We start from the raw sequence: 19,813 nt of genomic DNA on the forward strand, positions 1-19,813 counted from the left end.
ATGGATGGATGTTATATATGTATTCTTCCACCTATTCAGTATGTAGTTGACTGTGGTGTTTGACTCATTTTTTGGATGTTAAAACTGAAGGTCCAAGCATCCAGATTATGTTTGAATATCGTGTAATTTTTATGTTCGAAGAGTTTTTTTTAAAACCAAACGTTGCTCCTTCAATGAACTCACTGCTGGTGCTGTGATGTGTCACTTACAGTTTCAAAAGTTTTTGGATTTAGTAATATTTACAGACACTCAGGAACATGCAAATTCTCTCTCAAACACGGAGCGCTCTCCCCTCGGTCAGGCCAAGTTTCAGGGTAACTCGCTGGTCACTTCAAATCTTCCATTTTAGCTTCATTCAGTTGTACAACTTCTGCTGCACACTGGATTTACGGACTCAGAGAGGCTCAGCTCCGTGCACGCTGAACCACAACTCTGCAGCCGGCAAGCAAAAAAAAAAAAAAGAGTAAGGACAACTCAAAGAGATATATAGGAAAACTTGGAGGCTTAAGAGGTCCCCGACCTTAAGTCTGCTGTTGTTTGGCAGAGCAGAAGGAAGAGGTTCATGAGCTGGTCAAGTAAGAAATTTAGGAACTGTTGACAGTGTGTCTTTAGCCCGTGTTGACTTTGTATTAACCAGGTCAAAGAGGTCGGAAGCATTTATGAAATAAGAACTCAGGCACGCGCACATTATAGACACAAGACGAGGCTGAAAAACAAGAGTCGGGTTTGTAGGTTTAGGACGAATTACGAGCCAGCGAGTTGAGGCGACTCGAGGCTTCCTGCGACGTAAAGAGCAATGAAATCTTTACACAGTTTACACGCCTGACTCTTGTTCCAATTATTAACACGCCCTGAATCCCGAGCTCGTACCACATACACATTAAATTCACACATGAAAACAACCGAAAACATACAGGCCACGGGCTTTGCATCATTCAAACAAACCCGGAGCAGGCGAGAGAAGCGATGGAGAAAGAAAAGAGGAGCAGCGGCGTAAATAATTCCCCCTCCTCTGCTCTATCAGAGGCAACACTGCTGGCTGCCAGCCACTCTGACTAGGAGGCCTGTTGCTATATTCATTATGCTAATGCTGAGACAACGCTGAAGCAGCCTGGATGAGATTATGGCTCACACTCTGGCCCACTCCACTGTTTTGAGAATGCTTAAACTTTGACCTATTAAGCAGGGGTGCACCAAAGCCGGTGTTTGGTGATTTCGCACTTCTCCACACTTAGCCGTCCTCCAGGTCTGAAAGGTGGCGTAAGGGCAGGAATCTTCCAACACAGCGGCAGGAAGGGAAGATAAATTATTCAGGAGAGGAGTAACCTGATGGCACTTGGCCTACCTATGCTCTCATCGCATTCTCACAGCTTTCAGGAAAAATCGCATGCAAACGCGCTCGCACACACACACACACACACACACACACACCCAGGTGGTGCCAATACTCGTGTAAGCAAACACTCGTACGGGGGTGAATAACCCCTCGATCCGCCAAGGAAAAAGGTGAAACCAAGAGAGAGAAAAAACAAAACATGCAGCGCGAATGGGAGGCAGAGCTGGATCAGAGATGGGATCGATACCACCGCACCAACATGGCTGTGGCAGATTTACAGATTAGCCCATTCGGAGCGTGGCCCTTTTTTGCTTAGATGAAGCCCACGCCTCAGATCTATCCCAGCAGATACCAAAGGCCTTGATCAATATGCAAACGTCAGCTGTTAGCCGCCGAGCCCGTCTCTCATTTAGTAGGCATTTTTTCACAGGAACGTCCAAGGTTACTGCGGAATTATCAGCAGATTAAGAGTGCGAGAAAGCGCCGTTTGGAATACCATGAATACATGCATGGTGTTAGGTTTTGGACCACGTGTAGGCGGCATGTGGGGGCGTGCAGGCATCAGTGTAACAACTTGATTAAATCATCCATTAATTCAATTTCAGGCTTTTGAATAAGACTGATAAGCCGAATTCGGGGGCCTAGCAGAAAATCCAATGCGGCAAGTCAAGTTTAATGAGCGGAGGCAAAAGGCGAAGGGGAAATATGAGACATCATTATTCAGTCGGGTGCCATTTCTCACATATATATTGGGAAGACATTGTGCGAAGCTTTTCCCCCTAATCTCTGCCGGTCTGATCAACTTTAAATGAATGAACGTCTTTAATATGTGTGTATGCATGCGCTGTGGGAAGATTACACACGAGGTAGAGTCACACAGATTCAATGGAAATATTCATGCTCAGAGTCTGGATTAAGGATTTCGTCCAAAAGCTTTGCATCAACATACACTGTCCTGAGCTAGCAAATAATAGCCAAGTTGTAATCCTGCATATAGGAGGTCTGGTATTCATAGGTTGCTTAGCGCAGTGTCGGCTGAAGATTTGTATAGTGCTGTGTTGGCTAACTGCAGCTCTCCCTCCGTCTCTTTTCCCCTCCTCTCTCCAGGGATGACCTTTTCCGTGTGGAGTTGGACATCGTTGCAGGAGATGAGATGTTTTACAGCAAAGTAAGCACCTTCTGGACAGACACCCGCAGCATTTACAACCTTTAGGCCCACGTATTACTCGCCATTAGGCTGGAAAATGTCCTTTTACAGAGCGCGACCCTGGATTCGGCAAAGTATAGCTAACCGGTGGTGTTTTTTTTTGTGTTGATGTACAGAAAAGGACATGGGAGTCAAACAAGAACGACATCAGGATCTGCAGGATGAAGGGCAAACATGAGGTGAGACAGCTTCTTTCAAACTTATCTCCTCTATCTTTCTCCCTCTTAGATTTCTTTTGCCACATCCAGCAGATACGGAGCAACAATAGTGTTCAATTAACCCCCGGAAACCCACTGCTGGCTTTGAAAGGCTGGTTATCTTTAAAAAAAAATCACCAAAATTACACCATTTATCAGAGTCAGGTGCTGTTGAAACAGAAAGACCTGCCAGATTTTTAAACTTTCGCCTGAACTAATCATGTACGAGGTGCATGAAAATTAATCAGATGTGAGCTCAGAAATGTTTTATTTCAGCAAAATCACTAAAGCAGGATTAGCCAATCCTGGTCCTGGAGAGCCACAGTCCTGCATGTTTTAGATGTTTCCAACACATCTGATTCAAATGATCAGCTCATCATCAAGCTCTGCAGAAGCCTGATAACGATCCTGATCATTTGAATCAGGTGTGTTGGAAGAAGGAAACATCTAAAAAATGCAGGATTGTGGCCCTCCAGGACCAGGATTGGACACCCCTGTTCTAAAGTGTCTCGTTTAAAAAGTCACCAAAATTAAACCATCTGTACGATAAAGGTTCTGCTACAAACAAAAAAGATCCAGCACCCTGCAGCACAACCGGTCGTGACTCAGCTGCAACAAACGGTAATGTGATTTTGCATGAACTGCAGGTTGTGTTTACTGTCAGTATGTGGCGTCACCATGGTGTCCAGTTTCGCTAACATCTGTGAACACTTGGAAAAAATGTTGATTCCAGGTTTTTTGGGGGGGGAATTTTTTTGCTAAATAAATAATCAAAGAAATTCAACTTTTTTAAAACTGAATTTAAACTTTGGTTGCACAGAAGACATCTTTGAGGTCTGTTTACTTGTTTTCTTGCCGGTACAGGACTTTATATTGCGGTAAATAAAATAAGCAAACAGTGAGCAAAAATGTGATTGAAGCAAAGACGCCCAAGGAGCTGCTTGGTAGGTTTAGTTTGTTTAGGTCTGACTTTGTGTCCACCAGTTCTTGGGAATAGTAGCTGCTAATTTCTACCTACTAGCTTGGTTTGTGTAACGTTTGAGTTTTTAGTGAGTTTTTTCCTGCAAACAGCTGGCTGCAGCGAAATCAGTGACCCTGAACTGGAACACTGCAGAAAACCCAAACTATCCACTGAAAGACACAATAAAGCTCAGTCACCGTCACGTGATCAACAGTTTTATTTTTTTGACATAAAAGAAATCATTTGATTCACCGTTCGTGTAAAATAATCTGATTCGAGCAGCTTTAAAGAGCATCATCATAAATAATCACTTTTATTGAAGAGGAGAAAAGCTCCGACTTCGGCTAAGTTTTATCATATAAAAGAGGATTTTATTGCTCTGTGTGAATATTAATGAAAAGTTCAAACGATAAATAATCCAAAACTCCGTCTGAAAAGCGGGCTTTGAAAATGCAGCATGCAAACAGCGAGGCTAAACTATTTATCAATCAATTTGCGGAATATGTTTTACCTTCCAGCCTGGAGCTGTGGTTTCATTGTGCCAGTTATCTGACTGTCAGGGCTGCTGGCACAGCCTCAGGAAAGGAGGGCTGTGACCACATATTATTGTCCCTGTCCAACCCATCACTCACACACACACACACACACACACACACACATCGATCAGCAGAGCACAGCCACTCCTACCAATATAACACTTGTTCCACCATCATGAGTTAGGACTGCGGTCTGTGGCCTCAGAAAATGCAGGTGGGCGTCAGGAAACCAAGGCGGCGAGGAAAGAGATGGGGTGAACTGTCCCAGCAGCCACCAGCCGCCCACGCCTCAATACCTCTTATATCTGCCACACACACACAAACACACACATATTCGGTGTCTGCGTGTGGGTGTGCAGCAGTGATGTTTGACGGAGGGGGAAACATGGGCTCCGTCCCCTCCAGGCACAGGGAAGGGAAAAAAAAAAAAAAAAATGACTTATTTAACACAGCGAGAGAACACCTGACATTAAATCTGTGTGAGACGGTGCCAGACGGAAACACAATGGAGAATAGAGGGACGGAGACAAGAAAGCCAGGCGATAGAGGAGGGAGAGAGGAGGTGGGTGAGGAGGGGTAGGAAGCGAGTGGGTCCCTGTTGGCCGGCCCTGAGGAGAGCTGTGGGGCTGACTGAGATATGAAAGGTCTTCTTGCCCCTAATGACTGTGCTGCCTGGTAATGCTGTGAGTCACACGGCAATGTGAGGAAGATAAGAACACTGCCAGGTCCTCTCAGTCAGCCTCTCTGGGCTCAGACACATTTGAATGGATGTGCTTGTGTGCACACCAGTCACACATGCAGCTCGCTCCCCCCCACCCATGTTTTTTTTCCGCCATTATTCGCTGCGAAAATGTGACCGAAAAATGCGGTTCTCGATCCAAATCACGCTCGCTAAAAGCCACGACAAAGCCACACGCGTCTAACTTCGGCTTTGTGACGACGGCAGAAGTTTAATTAACATCCTTCTAACCCATTCGGAACCAAAAACATTCTAAAGGTATGCTGTGGAATTTATATTTACTATTTCACACCCCAAAAAAATATGATTTCATGCATTTTCTTGTTCATAAAACACTTTTATTCAAGTGTTAGATCCTCATATTCGTATTGTATATTAGAAAAGTTTGCGGCTTCCTTTGTGAATCAGTGGAATGGTGTGAAATTATCCCATCGCTTGTGTGTGTGCTGCTGCATGTGAACCCTCGTGTGCACGCGAGACACACAAAAATCCATTGTAGTGGTAAAGAAAGGGATACATTTAAGCTCTGTAAAGATAATATCACACCAGCGATGTTGCGGTTTTATTGAAACTCCATTGAGAGGGCGTTTATAGAGTAAATAGCAGCATGTGAATCAGCGCTGAGCAAACTTTTCCAAAACTAACTTTATATCAATGATTTAGAAAAACAGGCTATTGTTGAAGGAAGAAGGTCGCCGGTTCGCATCCCGGTGGGGGAATCTTTCTGCGTGGAGTTTGCATGTTCTTCCCGTGCAGCGTGGGTTCTCTCCGGGTTCTCCAGCTTCCTCACACAAGGTCCAAAAACATGCTGAGGTTAATTGATGATTGTAAATTGTCCGTAGGTGTGAATGTGAGTGTGCTTGGTTGTCTGTCTCTAAGTGTAGCCCTGTGATAGACTGGTGACCTGTCCAGGGTGTCCCCTGCCTTCACCCTGAGTCAGCTGGGATGGACTCCAGCCCTCCATGACCCTAGTGAGGATTAAGTGGTGAATAGATGATGGATGGAAGGTTATTGTTGATTGACTCTTTGCTTCCAGATTCACACCTCTTAATCCAGATTAATTTGCTCTTAAAGTATTTGCATATCAAATCAGCAACTTGACCTTTCCAGTTGGGTTTCCGTGCAGCATACTGTCGACATGAGACATTATTTTAAATTTATCTCGCATTTAATCATAGTTACAACCTGCATGCGGCTCTGCATCGCCACACCCGTTCCTCTTTGTTGAAATACTCGCTGCATTGAAGGGTTAATATGTAGATAAGTTCATATGTATGCAGTGCAGTCGTTGCACACGTCGCAGTATTTGCCAGGTTTGCACTTCTGCAAGCAGCCTATTGTTTATGCATGTAAGATTTCCCTTAGCATGTTTCTAAAGCATGCATTATCTCATATCATGATGATCCTGATGTTGTCGTCATATTTCAGACAGTTTCCTCTAAACTGTAAAGATATCTCTACCGCCAGCATTCCATGTAAACAGAATTTCATTATAAGATTATTTATCCCCCCTTGATATAAAGGCTAATATAAAAATCTGCAAGTGCTAGAAGATCTGGATAGCCTTGACTGTTCTGGGGGAAAGAAAACAAACAGCATGTATGGGTAGTCTTTATAAATACCAAGAGTTTAAGGCAGTGAAATTACCCTCAGAGGGTTAAAGGAAAACCGTTGGAAAACATCTGCGATGCGAACGAACCGGTGGAATGATTCAGTGTTGCTGGATTAAAACATTAGGAGCTACAAATCCCACGTGAACCTGCGTGTCAGAACACAGGTGGGCTCTATTTGACGTTATTATAACTCGCGAAACTCGGCTTTATCGCGAACACTTGAACGAGACCCACAGTAAACGCTTCTTGATTATCCGGCCTCGTCGCGACGCGCAGTTGCATCATAAATTTGCTGATTTTCCGATTGTGGTGTCACTCCTTTGTAACGCAGCCTTAAAGATCATTTAAAATGATGTCATGATAAGCCAACGATGTGAATTTAATATCACAACATCAGTGTTATCTTGATATATTGCCTAACTAGAGTGTTTACTGAAGGGCTTTTTGCACCGCATTGCATCAGACTGCTGCAGGTGTTGTGTTTTTTTTTTTTTTAAACCCCCTGTTGCTGTTTTGATCATCACGTCTGAGGTCAACCGAGAGGACTGAATATTTAACAAAAGAACATTTTCTGCATTAATGCAAACACATGGACGCGATGGAACACGGCGGTTTTTACATGTATGTAGGTGGGATCGCCAGCCCTCACATGCATTAAACACACTGTACCGTCATACATATTCATGGTTTCGAGTGCCTTTTTTTTTTAATCTAATCTTCTCTCTTTCTGTTTCTCTCCTACACACACATACGAACACAATTAAAAATAAAACCTCCATCATCACACCAGTCGTCTTTACCCCCCCTCCTCCATCTTCCTCTCCTCCACTTCACCTCCTGAAAATGTCCTGTTCTGCTTGGGGGGATGGTTGTGTCAGATGTGATACATTCGCCACCTCATAATTGGTTTTGTAATTAAATGTTTCTGCTTGGTTGATCACAAAGGACATAGTATTCTCCCTAATTAGGCCTAACATTCAATATCCTAATTCTTTTGCCTTTTTTTTTTTTTCCTTCTCCCATGTTGACCAAATGATTGTTGATGAATGCAGGTCTTGTTGTCACTCTGCATATTTTCTCTCCGCCTCCTTATCTTTATCCTGTATTTGCCCTTTCGATTGTCTCTCGCCGTCATTTCCTCGCTCCTCGCTTTGTTTTCTTCGCGAAAGCAGGAGATAGCAGGTGAGACGTTCATCCCTGCTCGCCAACTCGCCAGCCTATGGCGGCGCGTACATGCAAACAAAAGGCAATTCCGTATAGAACGCTTTTAAAGAGCGGTTGGGCATCATTATAAGCAGCACTTAGCGAGATTGTTTGATCAATATTGCGTTGATCGTGCTCTCGGAGGAGCTCTGGGTTTTCAATCGTCCTGCCCGAATGCCTTTTTTTTTTTTTTTTGTCTGTGTTGGACCATCAGGAGATTCAGTTTCATTGCCTTTTTTTTGGCTGCTAAATGAATCCATTTAAAATACCACATGTGGAGTCGCTTTCATTCCTCGTAGTCGTGATCATTTTTTTGTAGCATTGCCTCATTGTTTAGAGTGTGTGCAGCATCTAACGTCTCTGCTTTTTGATCCCGCATCATTCTTCATTCAACTTTCATTGTGTCATTTGTCCCCCTAATGGCTCCTGTTTCACTGTTTGGAAGATCATCAAACTCAGACCAGAAACGTCAGTAATGGAGAAAAGAAGGTGATAAAAAAAAGTTTAAAATGGTGAAAATGTGGCAGCAAAGGTGCCAAAAATACATGAAAAACATTGGATTACTTTACAAACATTATGAGAAATGAATACTTTACAAAAAGTGATGAAAATATCTGCAAATTAGGGATATTTTTTAGCAGATTTGAATACAGGAAAACAGTTTATGTTTTACTGATATTGTGACTGAAACTTGATTTATTATTCTTATCACACTCACTAAAAGGCATGACAACGTCAGAACTAGTTAGCATCAGTCACTAGTCACCAGCTATTATCTGTAATGCAGCAAAAATCAGTGAACTAACAGCGAGTTGTTCAAAATCTTTCATTTCTCACCGTGCGGCTCCAACAATGGAATGATGAGCTGAGTTTTCAGCTACTTGACAGCAAATGTTGCGTGAATAAACCCTAAGACAGCTGTTTGTTTCCTTCCTTTTTAACTGTGATTTTTTTATTTACTTCTCTTCTGATTTTCTGTCCTGATTTACTCTCGTTTTATTGTGATATTCTGCAGCATACAATGTAATAGGGTTCCCAATGCCCAGGGGATCTGCACTGCATTTCCCATACGCAGCTGCATAACAAAGCACATATCTGATGTCTTTGTACGCCTTGTCACAAACATGCATCCTGATGAATGTAAAAGCTGCTTCTTTTCTCTGTATATTTCCCTCCCTCCTCCCCCCAAAAAAAGCCAATTTCCTTACAGGCGAGCAAACAGCGTGACGTTTATGAATCACAGTTTGGTTTATGTGACAGTTTGCCACAGTTTACTCAGCAGGTTTGTCAGGTGGAGACGTGTCCGGGGGTGATTCAGGTTAAACGCTGTGGCCGAGGATGGCATTTGTGTGCGTTTTGCAAACGTCTGCTGTGTGTGTGTTTCCGGCGGGGACTCGGCTGACCCCGCGGTCGGCGGATCCTGCTGCAGGTCGGCCGCACCGCTGAGCCGGCCACATGCCACACGGATGACGAGTTTCCCCTCTTTTTCTATCTCTATTTTCTCTCTCTATCTCTATTATCTCACCCCATCCTCGTGTGTCTGTTGTTTGTTTGTTTGTTTGCTTGTGGCCTGTGGTGTGTTCAGTCAGGATTACCATCAAACAGTGATGACGGGTTGCAGAGGGATACGGATTAGCTTTAACATGCTGAGTAAGACCGCAGCAGTCGGAACGGCACATTGCTGCTAATTTGGTACCGCTGTTAATTTATCCTCCGCCCACACACACACACACACACACACACACGTTCTCCCAAGCGTGGAGAGTCACTCCGTTTTTTAGTCAAAACTATGCATCAGGGATTTTTCTTTCTGGAAATGACAGACCTGTTGTTAATGAGTGGAGAAGAGGTTTCGCCAAGGCTTTGTGTGTGTGTGTGTGTTGTGTATACAGTATACAGTACGAGTGTGTGTGTGTGTGTGTGTGGGAGAGTTCTGGCTCAATGGCGGCTCTTGGCAGATCTGAGCTCTCCTCTCCCTGGTTGCTAACATCAGGGGACCAGCCAGGCATGTAATGGAAACTTTGGAGATTTAGAGGAGCTGCTTGCTAAATACGACCCCCTGATGTAACTTCGATGGCTCCTATTGTACGAGCATTACTAAATCAGGTCATCCTGATAACTTATTATATTTTACGAGGCTACAAAAAAAAAAGAAAGAAAGTCGCTCCAGAAGCAGGAAAATGAGCAAACGCTTTTTACGATCTCAACCTATTTTGTAATTCGGTTACACCAAACAAGAGCTGATTGTAGCCGCAGGGAGAACACCGTGTTTGTGAGGTATTTTTTCATCACCGGGACAAACATCGAGCCCCAATGAAAAGATTTAGTTTATTATTTAAGAGAAGAGGCTGCACTCGGACAATAGATGGAAAGCAGATGCAGAAGGTGGAGCCGGTTTGGTTTTAATGGGCTCTGACTGCTGCAGGTTGTTTGGAGCACATGTGTTGTAGCAACAGAGGACCTGTTGTTGAGCCTGTGTGTGATCACCTGCATTTATATGACTATAAATGCTTTTGGATGCTTTTGTGCGTCTCTGGAAGATGATGTCTGCGCTCAGAATTCCGAAAACTGCACTTGCTCCATGAACATCTGCCGAGAAGAACTAGCCTGGCTAACATCTGCCTCGTGAGCCAGCGGCTGATTAAAGGCTGCTGCCTGCTTAGTGTCTGCTTTATATAAACGCAGATTTGCATATGCAAACACGCTTACACTGGTGCACCGTCTTCTCCTCTGTTTTTCCGCACTCTTCTTCTGTAAATCTGCCCTCTTTCATTCACGACTACATCCATATTTGCGCCGAGGCGTGTGCTCCTGTGTAACTCATCTGTGCTGCAGATTAATTTTTCAGAGCCCGGGCAGCTCTGCCACTGTCAGTAAGAGGAGCAGGAGCAGGAGGAGGAGGAGGAGGAGGAGGATGGTTGCAGTCGTCTGGGTCTCGGGAAGCCTTGCCAGCCAGCACAGGTGGCGTTTTGTCTGGATTCTGCCCAGGGAGTGAGGGGTGCAGAGAGAGCGAGAGAGAGGAGGGGAGGCATCAGGACATACAGCATTTGTATTTGTATATATATGATTGTTTAATTCAGAGATGGGCTGCTTGATCTTCTATCATTGGTTGTTTTTTTTTTAAAATGTGGAAATCACTGTAAAACCTTAATCCTGCTGACAGATAGAACAGACTCCTACCTGCAAGTGCCAGATTACTCCCCGGAATACACGCATAAGGGTTAATAAAATGCAGCAAGGGGGCGAATTTGCAAAGCTCCCGCTGGCAATCGGAACTCAATAGTTGAAATGTTAAAGGCTGTAAACCTTGTTTTTATTCTGCACTCATGAAATGTTTCATTTTATGTGTACAAGCGCTGCCAAATGAACACATTTGTGCAGTGGTTTGGCTCCTCCAAGTATTTACGCCCATCTCTGAGATGCTGGCAGTGAGGCTGGGTTGTTATTAAGAGTGCTTCATCTGGCTTTGTGATTACAGCTCTGACCAAGCCGACAGACTGCAACCCCGCCGACAAACAGCATGCAAATGATTCCCCGCACATGAGCATGCATCTGCGCCGCAGAGAGAAAGAGACGCACAAATACATGCGCGCACACATGCTTGTGTGCATATGGCGCGCATGGACGCATGCTGTACGTGGGCGTATATGTGAGCGACACGCATACATGTGCTGTCACAGTCGTGCCTCAATTTGTCGCATGTGCTGTGCCGTTAGAAATTTACACCTCACACTTGACACACCCCGCGCACCCCAACACACACACACACACGCTCCCCACACATGAAAACACTTCCTCCTTTCCTGTTTCTTTTTTTTTTTTCCCCCTTGCTGAAAAACGAGAACCCTGCAGGGAGAGAAGTGGGGACGGTGGGGGAGAGCGGCGAAGGGTGGAGCATCTGGAATAACACTCACCCGTCTCTCATATCACGGCTCTCCCTCTGATCTCTTGTGCACACATTCGCTCACAAACACACACACACGCACACATGCGCGCGGATACAAACTGTCATTTGACATACCAGCTATCAGCACCACCATCGCTTCGGCTTCAACCCTGCCTCTCTTTCTGATGACATCAGTGCGGGTGGTGGTCTTGAAGTAGACCCCATCTGGTGTATGTGAATGTGTGAGTGGCAGAGCTGGTGCCATCCTGGCTGGGACGTGAGCAGTTTGGGGAGGGGGGGTTTGCTGGCTCCTGTCTGCCAGTAATCTACTGTACATCACCACTCACTCACAGGTGGCTGACTGGGCTCCATAAATTCAAACCGCAGTCGCCGTCTTGTGGCTTTTAAAGTCAAAGGTCACGGCTACGATTTATGCCGAGTACCCGTGAAAAAAATGCAGATTCCTACACACAGAGATTTACTGCCGTGTTATTAAGGTTCTTTGTTTGTTGACTATCATGTTACCTTTTTGGTTTGCAGAGGGGGGGCTTCCAACCCCAAAGTCAGGACTAAAGATGAATCTGAGGGGTGGTGATGTGTCTTACTATTATTTCTGTACTAAAAACTTTACTGGCAAACGGTTTGTATTGGCCGCAGCTCATGTCCATTATAAGACCAGAACCTCAGGGTTGATCAGAGGGATATTGCGTGATTTTAAAGTGGTTACAAGGCAAAAAAAGGTGAGGAACCACCATTTTAAAACACGTAAATCGCTAAATTTTTGTAAGAAATTGTCCATTTTTTTCTTATTTTTCAAATCATATTAAGTTGTGGGCGACTTTTGCATTAATTTCTTAATCAGGAATGCAAACATACATTCATGTTTATGTCTGATAAGCCAGTACTGTGGGTCAGTTATTCCATCCGCTCAGTGTTCTGATGGTTCTTAACTGATTTGATGAAATCTAAATTAGGTTTAATTAAAAAATGTAAAAAACAACAAAACACCCAAACACTGCCTCTGGTGTGAAAACCAGCAGCAAACAAAGTGTGAAGTCGAGATAATTAGCAACTGGATAATTTTTTTTAAATTTAAAAAACAGAAAACAACAAAAAAGTTAAAGTAAAGGATAAGCAGCTTAAAAAATAATGGATATATGAGTGAAATATTTGTCTGAAAGAAATGGATAAATCGTTAAAAATGATCTGTTTTTAGTGAGATGTCTTGCCAAAAGTTAGGATTAAATGGTAAAATAATGAGCGAGTGAGAACAGAATGAATAAGTTAAATATTTAGATAGAAATATCTGATAAATGGGAAAATTGTTAACTTAAAGTGATGGCTTACAAATAGGCAAAAGTAATGCCTGAATGGTTAGAAATGAATAATTAATAAGTACACTGTAAAAACAAAAAACTGCAGAGTTAACTGTAATATTTTGTTTTGTTAAATTACAGATAATAACTATGAAAATATATGAAAGAAAAAATAGAATATGTATATTAGGGATTGAAAAATGTATTTTTTACAAATTTTTTTGGTCCATTTTTTTCCCTGTTTTGGTAAATTCCTGATAATATTAAGTAAAAATCACCCCCCAAAAAAATATTAATTTACAGATTGACTGTAAAAAAAAAAACAAACAAACAAACTGCAAATTATGTCTATATTAAAAATGTTAAAACCAGAAACAGTGATTCATTCTTTAACAAAGTTTGACCATAAAATTATAAAGTTTTATTGTTTATAAATCAGCTAAAATATAAATATGTCACCGATGTTTGCTTTAATTTCAACAATTTCTACAATTTTTGAACATTACAGCATTACACAATTTTATTTTATTTTTTTAATTTATTTTTTAATATTTTTCTGGCACCTTGGCTGTCGACTATTCTCGTTTCTTTACAGATTTTTTTTATTTTTTTATTTTTTATTTCTACAGCGTGGCTAAAATCGTAAAACTGAAGGAATGGCTTTGGCATTTGAAATAGCTATAAGTTACTGATTGAGTAAAAAATGTGCGGGGTAATGATTGAAATGAAAGTACGACTCGTGTTAATGCTGACTTTTATGATCAGCATGTGAACACTTTTGTCGAGGCAGGAGATTAACTTCAAAGCCATTTCTCTCAGTTTCGCTACACCGACATTTATTACTATTTGGGACTGTGGGGCACGGGCGGCTATTATGCGGCTCTAACACGAGTCACGACTTCCTGTTTTAAAGAACGAACGCGGGAGAATGAAACTGTGACTCATTTAATAATTAAAGCGTCCTGCTGTAGTTTGACGCCCGGTGGTGGAGAAATTAGCCTTAAATCTGTTGCTTGTTTTAAAACAGAAAAATCCTGAGGCTGGCTCTGGATTACAGCCTGTCAGTCAGCCGTGCACGTGTTGGCACGTGTGCGCGCGCAGACACATAAACTCTCCGCGGGCTACGTTCAGACTGTATCAATGTGATTGACAGCGTTAATGGTGTGATAATTCCACACATCAGGCAACTGAGAAGCTTCATTTCACAGAGCGGTTTGGATAATCAGCCTCTGAAAAATAAACCCACTTTTTCGTCTATTTGCTTCATCGTTTTGTCTTTCTCCTCTTCACTTTTTTTTTTTTTTTTTACCCCTCCTGCATATTAAACTCTCTGCCTGTGTTTCATTCCTCGCAGGATGAATGCCGCAACTTCATGAAGGTGCTGCTCAGCAGACAAGGAGGCCTGTTCCTGTGCGGCACCAACGCCTTCAACCCGCTATGTGCCAACTACACTGTAAGAAAACACGCCTGATCACACCTGTCAATACGCACCTGGGAACAGCCCCCACCAATCTGCGTTCATTCATTCGACTGCATTGACAGAATTGATAAATGGCTTATCTGCTTTTTTTTTTTTTTTCCAGAAGGGAGATCCTGCTTTCACAGCTCAATTAGTTGGTCTGTTCAGGTGAAAATTTACAGCTTGATTAGAGTTGTTTGTTCAGCACTTGAGGCGGTGTTGACTTCCTCCCCTGGAGTTATTTATCTTTGTTGTCTGGCAGTTCCAGCGCCTTGTTTCCCCGCGATACAACAGTTGTTATTTCTCGGTGGTTAAACTTTGTGGTCTGCCGAGCTTGTTATCATTGAGAGTCAGAGACGGAAAATCAAGAAGAACACAAAGAGGGTGAAAGAGGAAGAGGAGAGTATTCAGAGAGTAAAGGCTGCAGACGTGACTTGTTTCCTTGGTTTGTTGTTGTTGTTTTTTATATATATATATCTGTGGTAGAAGACAGGAAAGCAATCCCACAGATTGAGGCGGAATTTAAGAGTTCGAGCTACAAGTGTCGACCGGCCTGATTAAGGCAATTAGCCGCCGCCGCCGCCGCTGCATTTTCTGCATATTCCCTCCACTCCGGCCCCCAAAAAAAACACACTTGTCAGACTCTGAAGGTTCGCATCCATCAAGCAGCAGCTCACCTGAATCCTCCACCGAGCGTGCTCCACTTCCACAGCCAATCCCCGTCTCGCTCAATTACAGTAACAACTTCAAACTTGTGGAAGAAGAAACTACACATAAATATTAATCATCGGCTCGGCTGATTTCACATCATCCTGCAGTGATATTAAACGAGGAATGAAGGCAGTTGAGTCGGAGAGAGAGAGAGAGAGAGAGAGAGAGAGAAAAAAAAATCCTTTTGCTATCAAAGGCTTTTTCAGATAAGTGTTATTTTCAGTCTCTCACATTTCAAACGCAGCGCAACAGTGGAACACTGAGACATACCTGGCCCATTATCTGTCAGCCACTAATGACATTCTACAACAGAGTATAACACACCTGTCTCTGCCTGATAGGCCGCCTGTTTCTCTGGGGACTAGTTAGTGATGCTAGCTACTGTTTTATTTATAGCAGGGGTTTTAATGAAATGACATCTCGAAATTATTTCATTTTCAGCACCGGATTGGAATTAGAGTGCTCCGACTCTCTGGAAATCGTGGCTCACTTTTTAAGTGTTTTTTTTTGTAATTGACAAAAAGAGAAGAAAAAAGCAGCGATTTCACTGTTTACGTACATGCACGGGTGTGAAATATTAACCCCTGTGTGTGTCTTATTTATGCACAAGTGTGTCACATTCTGCGCCTAATTGCCACCAGTGAATCATTAGCTTGCACTTATGGCAACGCGCCCTAATTGCCATTCTCTTGTGGCTTGTTTTATGATGCATGTGCATTGTTTGCTGATTGATGTGTCGCTTTCTGTACGTCGCACAGGGGGACACTCTGGAGATGGTGGGAGACACAGTGAGTGGGATGGCGAGATGCCCGTACGACCCCAAACACGCCAATGTAGCTCTGTTTGCAGGTAAGACGCACCTTTTACGTTTTCGTGTTTACTTTTGGCACCGTCATGGCAGTGAACTAGAAACTCAGAAAAATCATTGCCCCTTCATGAAAAGATAATTTTGTCTCTTGAATACAAGATAGGTCACTATATTTATATCGCACCTTTCTGAAAGAACTTTTTGAAGCTCTTTAGCATTAAACAAATGTAAAATTACACTAATACTGAAAACAAATCCAACAAAAGTTAAGATCACAAACCCTCAATATGAACAAGATGATAATATAGTTCTGTAAAGCTAAGCCAGTACTTTTATATTGCATTTCTAAGACAACTACGGAAGCCGAGAGCGGTCATGGCCGCACATTTTTTTAAACGCCGTTTTCCCACGGCGTTCGTTTTCCCGAGATAACGAGATAATTATCCCGTTGACAGTTTCGGCTGTCACTTCAGCCTTCATCAGAAGATGTCGGACTTCCTGGTGTGACGTATCTTATATAGACAGCTGACCGGGAACTCCGACATGACGTGTCATGAGAACAGCTGACCGGGCACGACAGCTTACAATGAAGCGCTCGTGCCCGGTCTGGTCTGTCCTCCGGCCCCCCGCTGGGGACTGAGGATGGAATCCCAGGTGTGTGGGAGGTCCCGCACACCTGGGATTCCATCCTGGACCGGGCACGAGCGGGCAAACACAAACACCAATTATCTCATTTTCACGAGAAAACGATTCTTGTTATCCCGAGATAACGAGAAAATTAACTCGTTATCTCGAGAAAACGGCGAAGAAAGAACAGTAGCGGAAAACGACCGCTCTCGGCTTCCGTAGTATGGCACCTTTCTGAAAGAACTTTCTGAAGCTCTTTAGAATTAAACAAATGTAAAATTAAACAAAAACGAAAAAAAAACCAAAAAAAAAGTTAAGATCACAAACCCTCAACATGAACAAGATGATAAAATAGTTCTGTAAAGCTGAGCCAGTACTTTTATATTGCATTTCTAAGACAACATCAAAGTGCCTTTCAATATAAATGACAATGATTGATGTTACAAAAGTGACCTAATAAGACAGTTAAGACCCTTTAGCGTTACTTAAGGTGTGATTATATCTGATTTATTTACATATTAACCATTAAATCCTACAAAAGTTGGATGAAATACTACCTTATTTGACTATAACATTATTAAGGCTGGGACACGACAGAGTTATAAAAGATTGACCAAACTAATGTAATAATATATCTGAACTCTACAATATTATAAATTACACAAGTTAGCCTAACGAATATAAATATTGTGGCTAAAACCCTGCAATTTATAGTTATTTTTTAATAGGATTTTATGTATTTTTTAATGTATTATCCTGAACAATACCAAACTGTGTGACTCCTCAGTTTCATTCAACTCCCTTTAAACACTTCATTAATAATCAAATCATCGTCGTTCTGCGGCTGAAACTGTGGGGAGCCATTTACTGTTCAGCCATCAGCCTCTTATCTAATATTAGCCAGCAGTGAAAAAAATGCAGCTTTTTTTTTTTTTCCTGCGTGGGAGTGCAAAGTTGAAAATTACGTCGCTGTAATTACATTACCGCTCGGTCAATTAAATCGCCTTAACAATGCAGGACTTTGAGAAAATGGTTGCATTAGCTGCGGCTTCGCTGATTGTGGTTTGTCCAACTTACCAGTCTTTCTGTGTGTGTGTGTGTCTGTGTGTGTGTTATAGAGGGGAATCTGTTTACAGCCACAGTGACAGACTTCCTGGCCATTGATGCGGTGATCTATCGCAGCCTCGGGGACAGTCCCGCTCTGCGCACCGTCAAGCACGACTCCAAGTGGTTCAGAGGTACCTTCAGACGTGTGTGCTCGTCGTCGTTAATGCCTGTTGGGGTGTGTTTGTTCGGTGTAGCCGCTGCGGTGTTCTCAAGCGTGTCCCCAACTCAGCATCGACGTCGGACGCTGTCATCGGAGTCTGATGGCGGGAGTTTGTGTCCACATTACTCAGCAGGATCGATGCGAGCGGGACGTCTGACGTCTCCGTGCGCTGCTCTCTGACCGATCCCCGTCAAACTTCAGGTTGCGGAGGGTCCTGGGTGTAGCAGCGGCCAAGTGCATAGCGTGAAACTCATTCCTCAGAATCGTCTGGGAGTCATAATGCGCTTATTGTTTGCTGTGAAATCCCCTTTCACCATGTAATGAAATTAAGCACGGCTTGTGCCTCTTTCTCGCTGCCCCCATGTTACTTTGGTGTTGTGGGAATTAATGATGCATTGGCAAATGGAGATGCTGTTCGCTGCATGCTTTCTCCTCGTCCATCTAAATTTCATTAAACCTTTACCTCTCCTGTAGACTTTCTTCTTCCTCTAACTTTTCTCTCTCTCTCTGACAATACAGAGCCATATTTCGTCAGTGCTGTGGAGTGGGGACCTCACATCTACTTCTTCTTCAGAGAGATAGCCATGGAGTTCAATTACCTGGAGAAGGTATAGAAGTCATTCTGATGGAAATACATCCTCCTCTCCTCCTGAACTCACAGCATTCACGCAGAAGAGCCGCTTGTCCATTCAGTGCATCTTTTTTAAAAGGCCTGTAAAGGAATGTGTGAATGTGTCGTTAAACCACAAGCATGAAAAGAGATGCTGCTCTAATATCTCTCAGTTTGCTATTATGTGAATGTCAATATCAGCTTATTTTCCCACAGCTCCACTGACCTTTCATCCTTGTGTTTGTTTGTATGCATATCTAATCCGGCAAATCACGACCCGAGCAAACAGCTCATGTCTGAATAAACCTGAAAAGGGGTCTTTTATAGCGCCTCTGTATGCATCCTGTCCTTACCGGAGCTGCGGGTACATCTTTATTAAAAAATATCAGTATCGAGGAACCTGCTTCGCTAATAAATTAGCAATTCATATTTGGGGAGAGGCACTTGCACAAGGTCTCTGCCTTTGACATGTTTACAGAGAGCAGAGTAAATGGATACTTCGCCGTTGTGTGTTCAAAGAAGCAATTTTGAGATGCAGTGACATTCTCATGAATAATTGATATTAAATTTACCATTATAAAACAATGATGTGTCAAAACAGGGTTTCCACATTGCAAATAGCATGCAAATGACTCTTTAGAGATCACCGCGGAGTTGAAACGAGCTTTTCAATATTCCTTTTTTAAAGATGAAACTCAGAAGTCTGCGGCTTATCATTGGAGTTGTGCGTTCGCTGTTGCCTGTGCATGAAGCATGCAGTCGTTTTCTCTGCTTACATCTGCCGCCCTGCCTTGACTCCTCGCAGGTGGTGGTGTCACGCGTCGCACGAGTGTGCAAACGCGATCAAGGCGGATCGCAGCGAGTCCTGGAGAAGCAGTGGACGTCGTTCCTGAAGGCCCGTCTGAACTGCTCCGTGCCCGGCGACTCCCACTTCTACTTCAACCTGCTGCACTCCACCAGCCCCATCATCAGGATGCACGGCAGGGACATCATCCTGGGGGTGTTCTCCACTCCGGCTAACAGGTAAACGCACAAATAGTGAACACAAAGACACTCAAGATCAATAGTTCCCAACCTTTTCATCAGTTGAAGGGTTCAGTGTCAAAGTGGGCCAAACTACAAAAAGCTGAGTTTTCTGTTATTTTGATAAGTGTTTATGGTCTACGAGTTTGTGGCAAAAGTGGTCCAACCAACAGCCCACTAGTAATGTCACAACGCCACTTTGAAGTTTGGCGTTTGGCCCATAACGGTTTTGGCATGAAAATTTAGTGGCAAACTGGGCCAAGCCACAGGAAATACTGATCATTATATCGCAAGTAACGTTCAAGATGGCGGAC

The 19,813-nt window shown here is 43.2% G+C and overlaps 1 protein-coding gene across 1 annotated transcript in view; it reads left to right on the forward strand.

Annotated features, from left to right (window-relative positions):
• Nucleotides 1–19,813, forward strand: part of sema6bb (sema domain, transmembrane domain (TM), and cytoplasmic domain, (semaphorin) 6Bb) — a 147,967-nt gene that overhangs the window by 74,341 nt on the left and 53,813 nt on the right. The window contains exons 4-10 of the mRNA XM_008283900.1: nucleotides 2,444–2,504; nucleotides 2,660–2,722; nucleotides 14,349–14,447; nucleotides 15,923–16,013; nucleotides 17,718–17,837; nucleotides 18,386–18,474; nucleotides 19,282–19,499. Of these exons, the coding sequence (XP_008282122.1) occupies nucleotides 2,444–2,504; nucleotides 2,660–2,722; nucleotides 14,349–14,447; nucleotides 15,923–16,013; nucleotides 17,718–17,837; nucleotides 18,386–18,474; nucleotides 19,282–19,499 (741 nt within the window). The remainder of the gene's footprint in view (nucleotides 1–2,443; nucleotides 2,505–2,659; nucleotides 2,723–14,348; nucleotides 14,448–15,922; nucleotides 16,014–17,717; nucleotides 17,838–18,385; nucleotides 18,475–19,281; nucleotides 19,500–19,813) is intronic.

Source organism: Stegastes partitus, unplaced genomic scaffold (assembly GCF_000690725.1).
Source record: "Stegastes partitus isolate 25-593 unplaced genomic scaffold, Stegastes_partitus-1.0.2 Scaffold332, whole genome shotgun sequence".
Lineage (NCBI taxonomy): Eukaryota > Metazoa > Chordata > Actinopteri > Pomacentridae > Stegastes > Stegastes partitus.